Source organism: Maniola jurtina, chromosome 4 (genome assembly GCF_905333055.1).
Source record: "Maniola jurtina chromosome 4, ilManJurt1.1, whole genome shotgun sequence".
NCBI lineage: Eukaryota > Metazoa > Arthropoda > Insecta > Lepidoptera > Nymphalidae > Maniola > Maniola jurtina.
In genome coordinates this window covers 13,059,808-13,080,858 of record NC_060032.1, presented here as the reverse complement: position 1 = coordinate 13,080,858, position 21,051 = coordinate 13,059,808, and the positions used below count along the sequence as shown (strand labels likewise).

General features: G+C 34.1%; 1 protein-coding gene across 1 annotated transcript; it reads right to left on the bottom strand.

Moving 5' to 3' along the window:
- Nucleotides 1-1,721: 1,721 nt before the first annotated feature.
- Nucleotides 1,722-8,650, bottom strand: LOC123864726 (seminal metalloprotease 1-like). The gene is made up of 6 exons (XM_045905348.1): nucleotides 8,469-8,650; nucleotides 7,317-7,529; nucleotides 6,735-6,844; nucleotides 5,786-6,002; nucleotides 3,404-3,540; nucleotides 1,722-1,856 (listed from the first exon to the last, which is right to left on the bottom strand). The coding sequence occupies exons 1-6, from the start codon at nucleotides 8,599-8,601 to the stop codon at nucleotides 1,722-1,724; spliced, it is 945 nt and encodes a 314-aa protein (XP_045761304.1). The 5' UTR covers nucleotides 8,602-8,650.
- Between the last annotated feature and the right edge of the window lie 12,401 nt (nucleotides 8,651-21,051).

Sequence of the window (21,051 nt, the reverse complement as noted above, 5' to 3'; positions counted from 1 at the left end):
TTTCAGTCCACTCCTGTACCGGTTGAGCTATTGAGGCTCTCAATTAAAATTAAAATCATGTTTTTTATTTATATTTAACATAATCCGCCTCCCACTGTCCATTTGTTCGTTTTCTTCCTAGCGTTAAGGTTTTCTGTAATAGATTGCTATTATATTTAGCGATAAGACCGCCTTTGTATCGGTACCTACATTTTAATTTTTCATTACAGTACAGCATGATCTTAATAATAATAATTAACTATAATAACAATCATGATTTAAATTTGATTATTCTCTTTAATAATGAATACTAGCACCATAATCAACCGCTATACAAAACTTTATATAACTTGATTACTACAGTCGAAGACCCTATTTAACCTGATGTGAATTTCTTCTGTAAAGCGATTACAGAATTACAAATTTACAACCGTTGCTGGCCTGGTCGATCTTTACGATGTTACATCGCAGACCGCATCGATGTTGTCAACGTTGAACCGTTTCTTATAACACTGCTGATGTAGAGTCGTCACAAAACAAGACTGTCCGGGCAATGGACAACTTATGGTCCCCCTAAGTAAATCCAGGCGTCACAATATGTTCACCCGACAACACGAAGGTCGCATTGCTCCTTGGGGGCCACTTAAAAAAACTAAGCTTGTATGTTTTGTAAATAATATTTTATCTCGGCCCTTTTGCCAGTTACCGAAAAAGATAACGGTAGCTGGGTCGCACTAAAAATAAACTGTGCTAAATGACGTTTATATTTAACTTAATTAGAGAATCAGTTGAAGTTATATTTTTCGCTGGCTGAAAAATATTACAATGTTTAAGTTCTTAAGTATGGGTTGCCTGGAAGAGATCATAGGTATACTTAGTGATAAGGTCGCCCTTTGTTTGTAAATCTTGTGTAAATTGTGTAAATTATCCTTTGTTTGTAAATCTATCCTGTATTTTATTCTTTGTCATAGTATTAAGCAATAAAGTTGTTTAAAAAAATAAATAATAACATTAAAAAATCAAAAAAAACCCCCACACAAAATCTTCTAAAAATTAAATAAACAGTCTAACAAGACGTAAATTAAAAATTTATAACACCCCCGACGATCCAAAGTATTTGAGTTTTCCAAAACATCATTTTCAAATAAATAATTATGTATTTAGGCAACGTCCATCTTGACAGCTTGACATTTGTCAATTGACATAATATTATGAACCTAACGGTTATCTAACCTTCTTTTCTACAAGAAAACTAGAAAAGAGCTGATAACTCTTAAACGGCTGAACCAATTTTTTTAGATTATAGCTAAGAACACTCTCGATCAAGCCACCTTTCAAACAAAAAAAACTAAATTAAAATCGGTTCATTCGTTTAGGCGCTACGATGCCACAGACAGATACACAGATACACAGACACACAGATACACACGTCAAACTTATAACACCCCTCTTTTTGGGTCGGGGGTTAATAAAGAAACTAGGAAAGAGCTGATAACTGTCAAACGGCTGAACCGATTTTCTTGGATTACATAATAAATAGCTAAGAACACTCTCGATCACGTCACCTTTTAAACAAAAAAAAAAACTAAATTAAAATCGGTTCATTCGTTTAGGAGCTACGATGCCACAGACAGATACACAAACAGACAGATACACAGGTACACACGTCAAACTTATAACATCCCTCTTTTTGGGTCGGGAGTTCAAAATAAAATGTTTGAAGAGACATGGGGTGGGAGACATTAGCACCCACAGGACTTTTCATAAGTTTCATCCACAGTTTCATCCCAAGCGCCGGGACAGTCGTAGTGCCTGTTGATCCTGAGCCAATCACTGTCAGTGACGTATTCGCGCTGGCCCATTAAACCCTCGTAGGGCTGAAAGAGAATAGAAAACTAAAGTACAAATTAAAAATTTATAACACCCCCGACAAGTGAAGGTTACAGTAACTAGCAAAGAGCTGATAACTTTCAAACGGCTGAACCGATTTTCTTGAATTATAGCTAAGAACACTCTCGATCAAGCCACCTTTCAAACAAGAAAAACTAAATTAAAATCGGTTCATTAGTTTAGGAGCTACGATGCCACAGACAGATACACAGATACAGACGTCAAACTTATAACACTCATCTTTTCGGGTAGGGGGATAGAAATCACTAACGAAGTCCCTCTGCTGAATGTCTGTCTGTGTGCGCTAATTTTAGAAACTACTGTAGAGATTTTTATTCGACAATCACCAATGTTTAGACGATAATTCTGCGAGAAGGCTTTAGAAGTAGGTACTTATGTTTTTTAAATGTTTGTTACGCTATTACTCCGACAAATATGAACCGATTTTGATAATTCGTTTTTGTATAGTAGATGATACTTCAGAGGTGGTCCCATTTTAGTTTGGTGAAGATCTGATGAATACCTTCGCAGATGGAGAACAGAATTCCCCAACGGATATGAGTAAAATGCTCGCGAATCGTTATCAGTGTAATGTACCTAACATTACACGAGTAGCTAAACAAAAATTATTTTTTGCTTTTTAGTGTTTGTGATTTTTGAAGTCGGTTTTATTTTTCTTTTGAAAATTTTTTGTTTCACAATTTTTAATGGCCCCACTGTTTGTACTATAATATGCTATGCCCAGTTAAAATCCTACTGTTTACTAAGCTATTACACTGATCGCGAGCAATTTGCTCTTATCCATTGAGAAGTTCTGTTCTCCATCTCCGAAGATATTCATCAGATCTTCACCAAATTTATATGGGACCACCTGCACAATATACCTTTTCAAACAAGAAAAAATCCAAATCGGTCCAGGCGTCTTTGAGTAATCGGGGAACATAAAAAAAATTTTCAAAAGAAAAATAAAACCGACTTCAAAAACCACAAACACTAAAAAGTAAAAAATAATTTCTGTTTAGCTACACGTGTAATGTACCTAGGTATGAAGTCGAGCGAGCTTATTAAAACAAAATTAGAAATCCAAGAGTGAAGCTCGCCCGACTTCATACCTAGGTACATTACACGTGTAGCTAAACAGAAATTATTTTTTACTTTTTAGTGTTTGTGGTTTTTGAAGTCGGTTTTATTTTTCTTTTGAAAATTTTTTATTTCACAATTTTTAGTGGCCCCACTGTACTATAATATGCTGTGCCCAGTTAAAACCCTACTGTTTACTAAGCTATTTATTACACTGATCGCGAGCAATTTGCTCCTATCCATTGAGGAGTTCTGTTCTCTATCTCCGAAGATATTCATCAGATCTTCACCAAATTTATATGGGACCACCTGCACAATATACCTTTTCAAACAAAAAAAAAATCCAAATCGGTCCAGGCGTCTTTGAGTAATCGGGGAACATAAATAAAAAATAAAAAAAGATTCCGACGAATTGAAGACCTCCTCCTTTTTGAAGTCGGTTAAAAAGACGAACCTCCAAAGCTTCGATAGTATAGTTTCCGTTGCGCGAGAACGCCAGAGGACTGTAATGGAGGACGCTCTGGATCTCGTATTCCACCCCCAAGTTGCTCACCCGATCGGAATCGAGGATTGCGAAGAACGATTCCGTCCCTGCAACCAACGCGTGACGTAAGACATCACCAATAAATTATCCATCCTTCCATACTAATATTATAAATGCGAAAGTGTGTCTGTCTGTCTGTCTATCTGTCTGTCTGTCTGTCTGCTACCTTTTCACGGCCCAACAGTGTAACTGATTTTGACGAAATTTGGTACAGGGTTCGCTTATATCCCGGGGACGGACATAGGCTACCTACATTTTATCCCGAAAAGTTAAAGAGTTCCCGCGGGATTCCTAAAGACCCATCCACTTAACCGATTTGTATGAAATTTGGTACCGAAGTAGCTTGCGTCCTTGTTATCGAAACGGGCAACTTTTTATCCCGGATAATCAAACACTTCCCACGGGATCTATAAAAATCTAAATCCACGCGAACAAAGTCGCGGGCATCCTCTAGTGATAAATAAATAAAGGCATGTATTTAAACGAGTGAAAATAAATTGAAATTATTAATTAAGTTTCAAGAAAAATGAAATTGTGATACTGAAATACTGAAGTGTACCAAAACTTGACGGTGAATACAAATATTGAAAACGGCGATTTGAAAATACTTTGAGTTACTTGTTATTGAGAACGATCAGAGTTCAAGTTATTAATTATCGAAATTCATTTAGAGCAACAAAATCTTACTAATATAATATTATAAACGCGAAAGTTTATATGTGGGGCCGATCAAGTATTACGTAAGCAGATTTTTTGCAATTATTAACCCACCCCTCCCCCTCGTCAGCAAATGTAAGCAAAGGTCTTAACCCACCCCTCCCCCTCGTCAGCAAATGTAAGCAAAGGTCTTAACCCACCCCTCCCCCTCGTCAGCAAATGTAAGCAAAGGTCTTAACCCACCCCTCCCCCTCGTCAGCAAATGTAAGCAAAGGTCTTAACCCACCCCTCCCCCTCGTCAGCAAATGTAAGCAAAGGTCTTACCCCTCCCCCCCCATGCTTACGTAAACATTAGTACAATTGATTGATTTATGAGAAGCAGTTATAAGTCTAGAAATAATGAATAGGTTTGGAATAGAGGACTGTAACGCACATAATATTCATTTATTTATTCATTCAATAAATTGACGGAAAAAAAATTGACAAGTGAATAGCGCGTGGTAATTCCCCTACTCAGTTTTAAGCGAGTACCAAAACGTATTGCATTTCGTTTTCTGCATAGACAATGTGTGGGTTGCGATATGTGTAAAAAAGTAAATAATTACTGCTGACGTAATCACTATCTAGATCCCCCACCCCCATGTCATCAAAAATAAGCAAAGCAAAGCCCCCCCCCCCCCACCCCTCTATAGTGCTTACGTAATATTTGAACGGCCCCTGTACGGTACAGGTACAGGCTGTACCTATGGATGAATGTATGTTGTCACTCTTTCACGCATAAAATACGAAACGGATTTGGCTCAAATTCGGCATGGAGATAGATTATACCCTGGATTAACACAAAGACTACTTTTTTCCCTGGAAAATCAAAGAGTTCCTACGGGATTTTGAAAAACCTAAATCCACGTGGACGAAATAAAATATAATCGGCGTAATACGTTTGTATTGGACCGATTATATTTTACTAGCCGATGCCCGCGACTTCGCCCGCGTGGATTTAGGTTTTTCGAAATCCCGTGGGAACTTTTTGATTTTCCGGGATAAAAAGTAGCCTTTGTGCTAATCCAGGATATTATCTATCTCCATTCCAAACAGCCAAATCCGTCAAGTAGTTTATGCGTGAAGGAGTAACAAATACACACAAACTTTCGCCTTTATTATAAGTAAGTAATAAAGTGTGATAGTATTTGGAAGGATGAAAGACGAGTACATGCGACCGAAATGCGAATGTTGAGATGGATGTGTGGTGTGACGAGAATGAATATATAAGGGGAAGTTGAAAAGTAGCACCAGTGGTAGAAAAAATGAGGAGTAATAGGCTGGCATGGTATGGGCATGTAATGCGGAAGGAAGAGAGTCATATCACTAGAAGAATGTTAAATATGCATGTGGATGGAGAAAAGAGAAGAGGACGACTAAAGAAATGGTGGATGGATTGCGTGAAAGAGGATATGCGTATAAAAGTGGTAGATGATAAGTTGATGGATGACAGAAGAAAGTGGAAGAGGAAGACATGTTGTGCCGACCCCACGTAGCATGGGATAAGGGCTGGAAGAAGAAGAGTGTTTTGAAAGTGTGATTTCTTACGATTATTTGTATGTATTACGCATGAAGTGTAACCTCAAGAACACGTACCAGGGATGATATTTTCTTCTATAATGCGAACGTAGTTGTCCCGGTCGTATGTGGAATGCATGTGTTGGAAGCCGAGGATATGCATCAGCTCATGCACAATTGTGCCGATTGTTAAACACCCCTCCCCCGGAGGATACGGGGCGTAGTTCAGGACGCGCCACCCTTTAATTAGCCCTGGGAAGAAACCGACGTGGGCGTAGCAACCAGTTGCATTTGCCTAGAAACCTCTGATACAATTATACATTTTTTTTTTAAATTTAATTAAAGACATAATGAAAGTGAACATTTTACACCAAACTTTGTAGACCAAAGCACTAGATACGAGTAAAAACTGAGACTGGTGTTTGCAATTTACAGCCCAAATAGACCGTAGTCTGTGCTAGGGCTCTCAAAAATCATAGGCCTAAAAATCACATTCAAAGTTCAGGCTTTTTATATTACACATATTGATTAAGGGTCATAGCACACATGTAGCCTCGTAGCATGATATTCGTGGAAGGAAATATTATGACGACTTAAAAAATTTGTTTGAAACTCAAATGTGATAACCCTGAAAACAGCTGATTGCGGAAATGAAATCGTAAAAAACTTCTGTGAACTCGAGGGATTTACGAGCAGGCGGTTCACTTGATGTTAAGTGAACATTTGCAGCATACCTATCCGTTGTCGGCTGTTCAAGAGTTTGTTGATTAATAAGGTGTTTGACCTGTGGAAATATGTATAATTCGTAGTAATTCGAGCGGCTCCTAAGAGCAGTCCAACTACAGCTGCGGGCTGCGGCCATTGATTTCGCAGTCAGGGTTGGTCTTGAGGGTGACGTAGTGGCCCCAATACCTAAGCAGATATTGATTGCTTAAACTCGCATAACTTCGAAAAGTTACGGGTACCCGGGATTGGACCCCGATCTCCCGAATAGGATGTACGAGGATACAATGTGTGAAACACTTACCGTAATGTTGACGTAAACTTTATCTTTGGGCATTCGTGGTCGAAACTTGACACAAGTATTATTGGCAATAAGCTTCATACCATCTCGGATCGCATCTCGTTGCTCTTCGTCTGTACAAAAATAGTAAGCATATAGGTATATCCAGATAGCCATCAAATTATTTAGAGTCGTATGAGATGCTTTATTCAAAGAGAATTGAATCTTTATTGAAATTTTGAAAAAAAAAACCTACTCGAGTGTATTTTGTTAAATATAATATAGAGGTAAAGTATTCTAAAATTATTATAAGGTTTCTTAGTTTTTGAAAAGAAATTTACCAACTAAGAAAAAAAATGTCCTGCAAAGTTTTTTTTTTTAATTATATAGACTAGCGCTTGGCTGCAATCAGACTTGCTAGCAAGTGATGATGCAGCCTAAGATGGAGCGCGCTTGCCTAGAAGTTGCCTATTCACTCTTGACTTGAAGGTACCCATATTATAGGTGGAAGGGAAAACTGATTCCGGAAGGCCGTTCCACATCCTCAGTTATTGGTTAGTTGTTGACTAGCATGGCTACGGACCCTATTTTTCTGATGTAACTCACCAAAATCTTTATCATTGAACTCATAAGGCACGGTATTGTTCGGCCACCGTGAGTCGTAGCCGATGTAAGCGTTACGTAGCATCGAGTTGACCAATTTATCTGTGTAAGCGTCGTCCAGTACTATGTCGCCCTGGAAGTAGCCGCTGTGCTCCTCGACATTGACATCTGGTGGCAGCGCGCCGCGGAGCGACAACAGGTTGCCCACACCACTGTCTGACAAGTGTAAATTAAAAATTTTCAACACCCCCGACAAATCATTTTCAAATAAATAATTATGTATATCTAGGCAACGTCCATCTTGACAGCTTGACATTTGTCAATTGACACTTGAATGTTATGAACCTAAGGGTTATCTAACCTTCTTTTCTACAAGAAAACTAGAAAATAGCTGATAACTTTTAAACGGCTGAACCAATTTTTTTGGATTATAGCTAAGAACACTCTCGATCAAGCCACCTTTCAAACAAAAAAAAGTAAATTAAAATCGGTTCATTCGTTTAGGCGCTACGATGCCACAGACAGATACACAGATACACAGACACACAGATACACAGATACACACGTCAAACTTATAACACCCCTCTTTTTGGGTCGGGGGTTAAAAATAGAATCAGGTAGAGTTTAGGTCCCAACTCCAAAGGCGCGTCTTTTAATAATATCCCTATCGTGCAAAATGTTGGAAAAAATTCCCGAGTACGGAACCCTCAGTGCGCGAGTCTGACTCGCACTTGACCGGTTTATTCCTTTTGAGGTACGGCACCCTAAAAAGCGAATTTTGGAAGATTTGTAATAAAAAACTATAAATATAATAACTTTGATATTAATTAGCCAACGGCACTTTCCAGGTTTTAACTTGCAAAAAATCATGTCAATGCGTTGCTCCATTTTGTAGCTACCTAAGTGCAACCCCTAGAAAAACCAGCAATTTTTAATAAACATTATTTTGCCTTTATAATATGGACTACATATTTTTTTTAATATAAATTTTTTTTTAATATCAATGGTGTATATAAGATATGTAAATAATGGTACTAACTAGGTCAATTTCACTGTCTTCCACTCCAATACGTGACTAAAAGATTAAGTTAGATAAAACCTGTATTAATTGTTGCACTTTCTACCACTAATAAATATAATAATGAATCAACTCACCTTGGCCATTGAATTTGTTCTTCAAATACTGTTTAAAAACTAAAATCGCTATTTTTGTCCCAATCTTATCTAATGGAAGCGACAAAATAGACATCACCAGCCCTAACGTTAGAATAATCACCAACACCTGCATTTCTTATTCTACCCGAATAAATACAAAAACAACTACTTTTATATTTAATACACATTGTACATAATTATCGTAGGTAGAAAATAAAATACGTTTACATGATAATCAATTGGAAATTGTGTCAATAAAATGTATCGGAGGTTCGATTGTTCAATTTGCAATTTAACAGAGCTCTCTCCTTCATCTACTCCATACAATCGTAGTTCCAATTACATTTGAATATTACCGAACCCAAAGTCCATGAAATTTTGCAGACATATTCTAGAAACTAATATCTGTGCCTGTGGTGTTTTAGATTTTTCTAAAAATATGTAGTTTTAAAAATTACAGGGGCTCAAAGATTTGTATGGGAATTTTTAAGACCACGTAACTTTGAAACCGAATATTTTAACAGAAATATGGAAAAGCACAGGCATAGATTAGTTTTTAGAATATGTCTGCAAAATTTCATGGACTTTGGTTGCTTAATATTCAAATGAAATTGGAACTACGTTTGTATGGAGCGAGTGACGGAGAGACCCCTCTAGGGTTCCTTTATCCTTAGTAAAACAAGAAATCTTTACTATTTCATCCTGTCTGTCCGTGTGTTATCACTACCCGTATTGTGAATGCGAAATTGTTTGTCCTTCAATCACGACGCAACGAAGCAACGGATCGGCGTGATTTTTGCATGGATATAGAATACGCAGAGTGACAAACTACATTTTTTATCTCGAAAAATAAAAAATTCCCGCGGTATTTTTAAAAACCGAAATCCACGCGGGCCAAGTTGTGGGCATCAGATAATTGCCATTATAAAAAATATCTATATGTTTTATATATAAAAAAGGAAAAGCTGACTGACTGACTGACAAACTATTACACGGATCGGGCTGGAATTTGGCATGCAGACCTATTAAAACGTTAGACATCCATTAAGAAAGGGTTTTTTAAAAATTCAATCCCTAAGAATTCAAAATTCAAGTACTTTTGATTCGTCAAGGGCATCTACCACAGGTTCAGTTAACGTGGTAAATAGGAGTTTGTTTGTGGAGTCCACGCGGACGAAGTCGCTGGCACAAGAGTAGTAGGGGATTCGCCGGTTCTGCCCCAGACCCTGGCCCCCTCCCATGCCTCGCTGCCTCAGCCCCCTCCATGCCTCGGTCAAGATCGAAACCTAAAAAAAAAAAAAAAAAAAAAAAAAAAAAAAAAAAAAAAAAAAAAAAGGTTTTGGGGTACGCTGAATCGATTGCGCTCACTCCCGACGTCGTATCTCTAACGGTTGCAAAGTTAGCTTTTCGAAAAACTAATCCCTAGTTCGTTATCTAATTGCTTAATCACCTACTAATGACGCTCTATTGTTCGCTGGCTCGTTGCTTCATTCTATGGGTTTTAAAGGAAACGCATGAATCATAACTACTCTTTATTAGCCTTCAAATATTGATTTAAATAACTCACATAAAAATATATCATTCTCTACTGTATTTCCATTGAATAAATCTAAAAAATCTGAACTTGTATAGTAACCCGTAAACATGAAATACAAATACATTATACAATATTCTCCACAAACTGATGTGTAATCATTCTGTATCCGCCTTGTATTGAATTGCCATATTCTTGTGTTTCTTTCCAAGAACTGCTTATGATATTTTGGTGGTGCTCGTCCAAATGAATCAAAATATTGTCCAACACCATTTGTATCTATATATATGGCTATCCAATGCGATCCTGGTTTATAATCGGGGTCTAGATTGCTTATTAAATAGGCTGGTGTTTCAACATAAATCGGTAACCGGTTTGCGGCATACACATTGTCTTGCAGACTTGGGTGGATTCTTCTTAAATATGTCTTTATCCCTATTGTATTCATATTACTTCAATACTACTGATCTTATCGCTGTCGAGGATCATACATGAATGGGACGTAAGACCATGTTATTTCAGATATATTATAAATCATCATCATCATCATGATCAACCCATCGCCGGCTCACTACAGAGCACGGGTCTCCTCGTGAGAAGGGTTTTTTGGCCATAGTCTACCACGCTGGCTGAGTGTGGATTGGCAGACTTCGCACACCTTTAAGAACACTATGGAGAACTCTCAAGCATGCAGGTTCCCTCATGATGTTTTCCTACACCATTAAAACAGTGTTATTTAATTAAGTACTTGAAACGCACAAGACTTCGAAAAGTTAGAGGTGCGTGCCTGGAATTGAACCCCGACCTCCGATTAGAAGGTGGACGTCTTAACCACTAGGCTATCACAGCATAGTCTTATTAAAAATAATGGTCCATAACTTAAATAAAAACAAAAAATATTTCTTGTATCAGTGTTTTATTACAAACCTTAATAATAATGTAGGTACAAATTATAACTTAATCTATTTACAGAAATTAGGTTTCTTAGCTGCTATAGTCCACGCTTACATTACGATTTTTATCAATTTCAATAACATTGTCAAACTCTGCATATACGATGCAGTTTATCGTTTCAGGAATAGCTGAATCAAAGCGAACTTCTAGCCTCACACTACCGTGCTTTATAAGATTCCAATGACTAGAGTGAGCTGATAAATCAGGAGTTAAATCGAATGCTAAGAGACAATAGCCTTTTGCATATTGTTCCCTAGATATTCCGTTCCCTTCATTTAAAAAATGGATTCCCGTGCCTGAGAATAACGTATGATAGGCTGAACTGAAAGTATTATCATCGAATGATGGTTGCAAAGCTTTTGAAGGTATTTGTTGGCCATCAATATATAAACTAAATGTATTCATATGATAATTTTCAAAGTTGAATGGATTTTTCGTAAGAGTTCCATTAAATGCTGCGTTGTTAACAAATCCGACAATACATCTTTTAGGAACTTGACCAAGAAAAATATTATCGAGTGTTTTACCCTGAACCCCTGAAGGAATTGTTAAAACTTTAACTTCCGCTCGAGTTATTGGATATTTTGCAGTAGTAGATGCTAAAACTTTTTGATGTGCAAGTAATACAGTCGGATTGATCCGCGCGCGTCGATTAGTCATTATTCATTCCAGGTATTTGAAATTCTGTAGGTGCGTCATTAGAAAATTCCAACAATACATCTTTATCTAGGTAGTTAGCTTATCACGTTACTTTTGGCTTTGTTCAATAATCGTTACAATCACTAACCACCTTTTTGAAATATTGATTACAAAACCTTTTTCGATAATATGCTGTTTAACTAGTTGTTATCGGTGCAAATACATTCTTCACTAACGATAATGGCATTGGTTTTACTATATAAGCTCAAAATAAATAATTTCTGTCACATTTACTACCTCGTTTCTACTGAAGAGTACTGAGAGAGTACAGTTTGACTTTAAATCTATATTGTGTTCATACAAGTGTTTATTAGCAGTGTGTGATTAAGAAGTGTCGTGTGATAAACAATGGAGGTGAGTGTGTAATTTATTTTCTTTTAGTTCCCTTTAAATTAATGTAAATATTTATGATATCAGTATGATAGTTTATTTTTATTGTTACAGAATATATCGTACTCCCCTTGCAACAGTCAAGAAAACAATACATATAAGCAATATTACTTTCCTGCGAATTTGGTAGAAGAAGAAACACAAAATTTGCTCATAGATCATGAAATGCCATCAAAGAAAATGAAAAGGAAATCTGAAAATATAGACATTTTTTTCGAGTCATCCCCAAAAAATAAAAACAAAACTAGTTCAACAGTAGCTCGAGCTAACAAAGATGGCAGTATATCATATATATCTACGAACTCCAACGATGGTGCGACAGCCACACATCTCATTAAATTAGAGGTGTATGACCTAAAAAAACTAGCCAAAATACCTCAGTCTCAACACTGGAAACATGCTAATGTAAAAATCAAATATTATACAGAAAAGGCTAATGGAAATTTTGCGAACACGAATGAGATAATTTATAATATTACAAAAGAAATCGCAGAAACAGAGGGTTGTAAAAAATACTCATTTAATAATTAATAACTTAATCTGTCATTAGTAAACTACCTCACATAAATACTTACCATAATTTAATTTGTGAGATTAATTCGACGTAACACTTATACAAGCAGTATAAAAACACATTGTAAATCCTATAGTAATGTCAGTAAGCCACCTGGTGCTGTTAATGTATAAGTCTCCCTCTGTGGTCTTATAAACTGTTAGCAATGGAAGATACAATTGAGAGCTGTGTTAGCTCATTTTTCAACACTTCAATTAATGATGAGGAACTCATTGAGGCTTTGGATTATTGTGATTTACTGGATCCAGCATATGATAATGAATTGTATAATATGTGTGAAGCAATTGATTCAATCATGTAAGTATTTAAGCATTATTCTTTTTAAAATTATATGATGTGTATTATTTATTGTTTTTATATGCTTCTATTTTTTATTTCTAGCCCAACTAAACAGAAACTTCAAATTGGTGGAGCTTTAAAGCGGTCCAATGATTCCACAGTGAACAACTCTGCGAAAAGAGTGAAATATAATGAGGGAGCCTCAACTTCATCTGTTCAATACTCAGAAAATAACTCCACTACACCATCTGCATATTCAGAAGGTAATAAAGTGAAGTGTGATATTTGCAATATTTTTATAACCAAAAGGTATTTTTCTAATCATTTAAAAAGTAATTTACATAAAAATAATCATTTAAAGTCGCACCCATCATTATCGAATGTTTCTGTAATTGATTCAGCTTTTGGACAAAGAATAATAACGTACATGATAAATAGTAAAAATGATAATTTATCGATTTTTAAGACCCCTGAATCATTTTTGAACTCAATAAAAAATGATATTTTATTCCTAGTTCAAGAGTCGATCAAAGAACATACAGTTTTTAAGGTAAACTTCATTTTACACGCAGACTTTATACAACAAACCAAACAATTGACAAATTCATTTGACTTTCAAACATCAAACTATATAGTTTTCCGTGGAGACGATCTAAATATTTTCCTGTCATCATTATGTGACACTTTTAAAAATAAAATTAGTTCTTTTGAAAGAAAAGACAGTGGCTGGAGTTTAACAAACATAAAATGCTTACATATGAATGTAAATAAATTTAACCCGCTTCGTGGTACATCTTATATTGATTTACCTCAAGATATTAGAGCAAAAAAAGCGGTGATAAATGTTAAAAATGCTGATTATATGTGTTTCAAATGGGCATTACTTTCTGCTTTATATCCTCCTGCTAATAACAAAACCGATAGAGTCTCGTCATACAGCATGCATTCAGATAAACTTAAATTTGATGGTATATCATTTCCAGTCAAATTAACGGATATACCTAAAGTTGAAAAGCAAAACAATATAAGTGTGAATGTTTTTGGCTTAGAATATAATAAAGAAAAGAAAAATCATAGTATTGTAGGTCCCCTCTATTTTACAAAATCTCGAAATAGTACTCATGTTAATTTATTATTAATCTCAAATCAAACAAACTCGCATTATTGCTATATTAAAAACATGTCACGACTAGTTAGCAAGCAAATTTCAAACCAAGAACATGCCATTTATTTATGTGATGGGTGTCTTTTACATTTTCCTACACAGGAGAGATTAGAAACCCACCAACAAAATGATTGCGTTCATATCATTACAGAATTACCAAACAGTGAACTATCTAAAAAAAATTGGTTTGGACAACCATCATCAAACAATAAAATAAAGTTTGATAAGTTTAATAAAAAGTTAAGAATACCATTTGTAATATATGCTGATTTCGAAGCGTTTTTAAAACCAATAAATTCATGCTCAAACGATCCCTCTAAACCTTTTACTGAGAATATTCAGAAACACGAAGTGTATAGTTTCGGATATTATATTAAATGTTCATACGATGATAGCCTTTCAAAATATGAAACATACAGCGGTCCAGATTGCACTAAAGTATTCATGGAACGACTCTATGAGGACATAAAACTAATATGCAGAAAAAATAGTTTTCAAAAACGCCCAAACCCTCTAACAAAAGATGATGAAATAACTATTGCAAATTCTCATAACTGTCACATATGCGAATCAAGACTTAATGGAGAATCCATTCTGGACTTTGACTGGCACACTGGAAATCTAAGAGGTGTAGCACATGAATCATGTGTGGAAAAATATCGCGCTCCCCGTCATATTCCTGTAATTTTACATAATCTTAGTAATTATGACGCACATTTCATTGTTCATTCATTAAATTTTACGGAAGGTGAAATCGAAGTAATACCTCAAAATAAAGAAAGATATATTTCGTTTTCAAAAATATTAAATGTTAATAACCAACAGATAAGTTTGAGATTCATAGATTCTTTCAAATTTTTGCCGTGCAGTCTTGATCAATTAGCAAAAAATCTCAATGACGATCAATTTAGATCGTTAAAAAGAAACTTTCCTCATAATGATGACTTTAGTCGTTTAAGAAGAAAAGGTATTTATCCGTATGAATACATGACTTCCATTGAATGTTTAAAATCATCATCACTCCCATCTCAACCTCAATTTTACAATTCGCTGTCTAATTCCCATGTTTCCGATGATGACTATAATCATGCAAAAGATATTTGGAGTCATTTTTCTTGTCAAAACATGTTAGATTATTCGAATCTGTATTTGCAAACGGATGTTTTGCTATTAACGGATATATATGAAAATTTTCGTGATATTTGCATCAAAACATATGGATTAGATCCAGCTCATTATTACACAGCTCCAGGTTTAAGTTGGGATGCCATGCTTAAATATACTCAAATTGAGCTAGAGTTATTGACCGACTATGATAAAATAGCTTTTATTAAAACTGGGATCAGAGGAGGCATATCTCAATGTAGCAATCGTTATGCAAAAGCAAATAATCAATTTATGGAAGATTATGATAAGGAAAAACCCAAATCGTATCTAACATATCTAGACGCTAATAATCTTTATGGTTGGGCCATGTCCCAGTATCTTCCAACAGGTGGGTTTGAATGGGTAAACACTGAAACAAACTTTAAAGTATCAGACACATCGGATATTGGCTTTATTCTTGAAGTCGATTTGGAGTATCCTAATGAACTTCATGATTTGCATTCCGACTTACCTTTATGCCCTGAAAATCTTCGTATCGGGAATTCTAAAGATATCAAGTTAGTACCCAATCTTAATAATAAAACGAAATATAAAATTCATTATAGAAATCTAAAACAATGTCTTAGTATGGGTATAAAGTTAACTAAAATTCATAGAATATTAAAATTTAACCAAAGTCCTTGGTTACAAACATATATAGATTTAAATACGAATATGCGAACTTTGGCTACTTCAGATTTTGAGAAAGATTTTTATAAATTAATGAACAATTCCGTTTTCGGCAAGACTATGGAAAATATCGAAAAGAGAGTCAATGTTAAAATGTTAACGCATTGGGAAAATCGTGGTAAAGTCTTAGGGGCACAAGACTTAATTGCTAAACCTGAATTCCATAGCTTAGCCGTTTTCAACGATAACTTGGTGGCAATACAGTTGCGCAGAACCAAATTAACTTATAACAAACCAATTTATTTGGGTTTTTGTATTTTAGACATTTCTAAAACTTTAATGTATGAATTCCATTATAATTATATGATAAAAAAATTTAACAAGAATATTAAGTTATTGTATACAGATACAGATAGTTTAATTTATCAAATTTTTACAGACAATTTTTATGAAGATATAAAATGTGATCTAATTAATTATTTTGATACATCCGATTATCCACAAGATAATATTTACGGCTATCCAAAAATAAATAAAAAAAAGTTAGGATTCTTTAAAGATGAAAATAATGGGAAAATTTTAAGAGAATTCGTAGGATTAAGATCAAAAATGTATGCACTGGATGTGGACCATAAAACTTTTGCAAAAGCAAAAGGAGTAAATAAAAGTGTCACAAAAAATATGACCATGGAAAATTACAGATCGTGTCTACTTGATAAAAAAATTCAGTATTGTAATATGCTAAGATTTCGATCCATCAAACATGCAATTTTCACACAAAACATTAATAAAACTTGTCTGTCGTATAATGACACCAAGCGGTATATTTTACAAAATGATATTGACACATTAGCTTGGGGTCATTATAAAATTAGTAATAATGAGGTATTTTAAGAAATGTAGTGTAAGGAATTTTTAATGTAATTTGATGTGTCTTTAATTTATTTATTTTTTACTTGTAAATATTTTAAGGAATTTTTATTGTAATTTGATGTGTCTTTTATTTTATTTTTTTACTTGTAAATACTATATAGTTTTAAGAAATTAATTTTAACTTTCGTCTTTATATGTATTTTATTACAACTTTCCTCTAGTTCATTTTTGTAAATAGATTTAAAAAAAAAATGTTTAATGTGATTTATTTCTTTTTGATTTTTATTTTGTTTCATAGAACTATTATTCTATTGTATATAATGTATATTAAGTAAAATAAAATGTTATACTGTCACTGAAATGTCTCAGTCTTTTTTTAAACCTTTCAAGTAACACACGTTACAATGTTGTGTTTTATTCATCCATTTACTGCAATCGTAGCTGGTCCAAGTGGTTGTGGAAAATCAAATTTTGTTACAAATTTCATAAAATATGTGAAAGAAATTTGCAGTAGAGACTTTGCTGAAATTACTTGGTGTTATGATGAAATGCAACCACTATATAATTTATCAAATGTTAACTATCATCAAGGAATTCCTGATCTTACAATGTTTGATGGCAAAGATGCTCACCTTGTTATAATTGATGATCTTATGAGAGAATCTGATGGTCGTATTGTAGATATTTTCACTAAAGGTAGTCATCACAGAAACTTAAGTGTTTTTTATATTACTCAAAATTTATTTCATCAGGGAAAAGGACAAAGAGATATATCTTTGAATTCAAGTTACATTATTTATTTTAAAAATCCTCGTGATAAAACACAAATACGATACCTATCAAGACAAGTGTCACCAGAAAATTCAAAATTCATTGAGGATGCCTATAAGGATGCGACAAAAGAAGCACATGGATATTTGATGATTGATCTGAAACAAGACACAAATGACATGTGTCGAATTAAGACAAAAATATTTCCCTCTGATGAATGTTGCGTCGTATATATCCCACCAAAAGATTATAAATATTTAAAGAATCATCAAATTCCTATCATTTACAAATAATGCATCGAAGCCTAAAGACACATAAAGAGCTGCTACAAGCGTTGCATACACTTAAACCTAAATATCAAAAAGCATTATTAAAATCCTGTGAAGAAGAAGAGATAAATTGCATTTGTGAGTGCATTCACAACGTATTACAAGGTAAAGTTCCACTAGAAGATAGACGAAAGAAAAAGTTAAAAAAATTTAAAAGTATACTTCGCACTTTGGTTCGCAAGGGAAAAAATAAACTAAGAAAAAAGATATTGATTCAAAAAGGAGGAGCATTTTTACCTTTAATTTTGGGTTCTATTTTGAGTGGATTAGTATCATCTATAGTTTAAAATGGAAAATGCTAAAAAAATGTTGCTTGTTGAGCCTAGTTTCATAGAAAAACTAAAGCAGCATACCAATACTGAAAATCCTATGTCCCGATTAGATGCAGAAATGCAAAAGATTTTAAATAGTAATATCGAAGATCGGAAAAAATGTATTTTATATCTACAAATTCTACAAAGATACCTACATTTTACCGAAGGAGAACGACAACCTATCGAGTTGCCAATCATTACTGACAATATAAATGAAACTAAGAGTTATAAAAATAACAACATGGAAAATAAAGACTTAGTATCGTTCGAGTCACCAACAGCTGAAGTGAAGGAAAATAAAAATTCGAATGAACATAGTCAACCACGTTACTCAACAACTCAAATACTAAGTCTTATACCAAAATCATATTTGAAAAAAGGTGAGCTGTTATTAAACTTGATTTCTTTGAGTAAAAATACAATTTATTGGGATGATGATGATGGTACAGTGATAATTAATAATGAAAAAGTCCCTGGAAGTAATATTGTTGATCTAATTAATGATTCGTTGAGACCACTAAAAAAAAGTGATCCAATAGGTTGGGAAAAGTTTGCCAAGGCATTACATGCAATCAAAGTACCATTGACTTACATCGGAAATTCTAAGAGGTCGGATTTTATTCATCAACTTCAGATGAAATCACTCGAAGGGAACTCTACATCTGATGAAAGAACTTTAAATACTCCACAAGGTAGTGGTGATAAATATATTAAAAAAATTAGGAAGAAAATTGATTGGGAAAAATGGACCCCTTATTAGAAATTAATAATATATATTATAATCCAAAACACCCAGCTGGGTTTAGTAGCATTGATAAATTATCAAAGACCATGAAAGGTAAAATGAGTAAAACGGATGTAAAGAAATGGTTACAATCACAAGAAACCTATACTCTTCATAAACCTGTTCACAGAAAGTTTTCTCGAAACAAATACATATTATCAAATCTCAATGAATTATGGCAGGCTGATCTTAGTGATATGAGAACTTATTCGAAATATAATGATGGTTTTAACTATATATTGTGTGTTATTGATGTCTTTAGTAAATATGCTTATGCTAGGTCGATGAAAAAGAAAAACTCTAAAACAATAATCGAATGTTTTGAAAGTATATTTAATGAATCTAATGCGACTCCTACACACATACAATCGGATAAAGGAACTGAGTTTGTTTCTAAAGATGTTAAAAAGTATTTTAAAAGCAAAAATATAAATTATTACACTACAAATAATCCTGATATAAAAGCAAGTATTGTAGAAAGGTTTCAAAGAACTCTGAAATCTAAAATGTGGCGCTATTTTACATACAAAAATACATATAAATACATAGATATTTTACAAGACTTGGTATATTCGTATAACCATAGTTTTCATTCTAGTATTAAGATGTGTCCTTGTGATGTTAGTTCTAACAATATAATGACTGTTTGGAGAAATTTATATGATAGGAAAGCAACTAACAAACCATCATCACAAAATTCACTACCTACATTTCATGTTGGTGATAATGTTAGAATTTCAAAATATAAACACATTTTTCAAAAAGGTTATGAATCTAACTGGAGTGATGAAATATTTGTTATATCTTCAATAATAGATAGATCCCCACATGTAGTTTACACATTGAAAGATTTACAAAACGAACCTATAGTTGGAACTTTTTATGAAAAAGAATTACAAAAAGTATTTTATGACCCCTCCTCAAATTATAAAATAGATAAAATCATTAGTTCTCGATACTCCGGCAACAGAAAAGAAGTGTTAGTGAAGTGGAAAGGTTATCCTGATAAATTTAACAGTTGGGTTTTAGAGTCTAATTTAAATCAAATATGATAAAGGAAAACTTTTATTTGACTTTACTTAGTAATAGTTCAATGGAATACTTCCCGGAAAACAAAACAACTATGTTTTCAACGAAGTTACCAAAATCCCTTATATTAGAAGGTGAATGGTTTGTTGGAGTTGTAGAAATTCAATATCCTTGTACGGTATTTACTGTTCAAGAACATGAAAATGTTATTAACACATCTAAATGGGTTTTGATGCCTGATGATGACACACATTCATTAGTGCACTATAAAGGACGGATTCCGGCCATGAACTATGACAGCATTCAACATGTTATAGAAACTTTAAATAGATATACTTTTGAAGAAATAGTATTTCATTATGATGAAATAACCAAACACGTATCAGTATCAATTTTGGATAACTCAATTGACACACTTAAGTTGTCAACCAAATTATGTTTACAACTTGGATTTGAACCAAACAAAAATCTTGCAGTAAATAAAATTGGGAGCTATCCTTCTAATTTAAAATTAGGGTTGCCATCTCAATTGTTTGTTTATTGTGATATAATAGAACCGCAAATTGTGGGGGATGTAATGGCTCCTCTTCTCAGAATTGTACCTTTAGATACGGCAACATATGTATATGGAGCAAATAAAATGCATATTTTCTCACCACCTCACTATTTACCTGTTATGCGGCGGGAGTTTGATACTATTGAAATAGATATAAGGTCAAGCACAGGCAATAAAATCCCATTCCAGTTTGGAACTGTGTGTATTAAACTTCACTTTAGAAAATTATAATGGATCCTTATCAAAAGATAACTTGTCCTTACGAGCAATATTATTCACATCAGGCTGGGTCAGGTATTGGAGTAATTTATAAAGGTGTACCATATCAACGTGGTCATGGTATTGGGAGTTTTCTTGGAGGATTGTTTAGGTCTATTTTACCACTACTCTCTAGTGGTGCTCGAGCTGTAGGAAAAGAAGCATTAAATGCAGGTGTTGGTCTTCTATCGGATATGGTTAGCGCACGACCTTTGGAAGATTCTATCAAAACTCGTCTTAAGGAAGCTAGTTCAAACTTAAAAAGGAAAGTTCATGACAAGATAGACAGAATTAATAT

What these genes read in the sequence shown, in the direction of transcription:
- LOC123864726 (XM_045905348.1), bottom strand. Translation starts at nt 8,601, where the DNA reads ATGCAGGTGTTGGTGATTATTCTAACGTTAGGGCTGGTGATGTCTATT. An exon ending in GTTCAATGATAAAGATTTTG is followed by an intron (nt 6,845 to 7,316) that starts GTGAGTTACATC and finishes ATTTTTGTACAG; the next exon opens with ACGAAGAGCAACGAGATGCG. An exon ending in AGAAGAAAATATCATCCCTG is followed by an intron (nt 3,541 to 5,785) that starts GTACGTGTTCTT and finishes CGTTGGTTGCAG; the next exon opens with GGACGGAATCGTTCTTCGCA.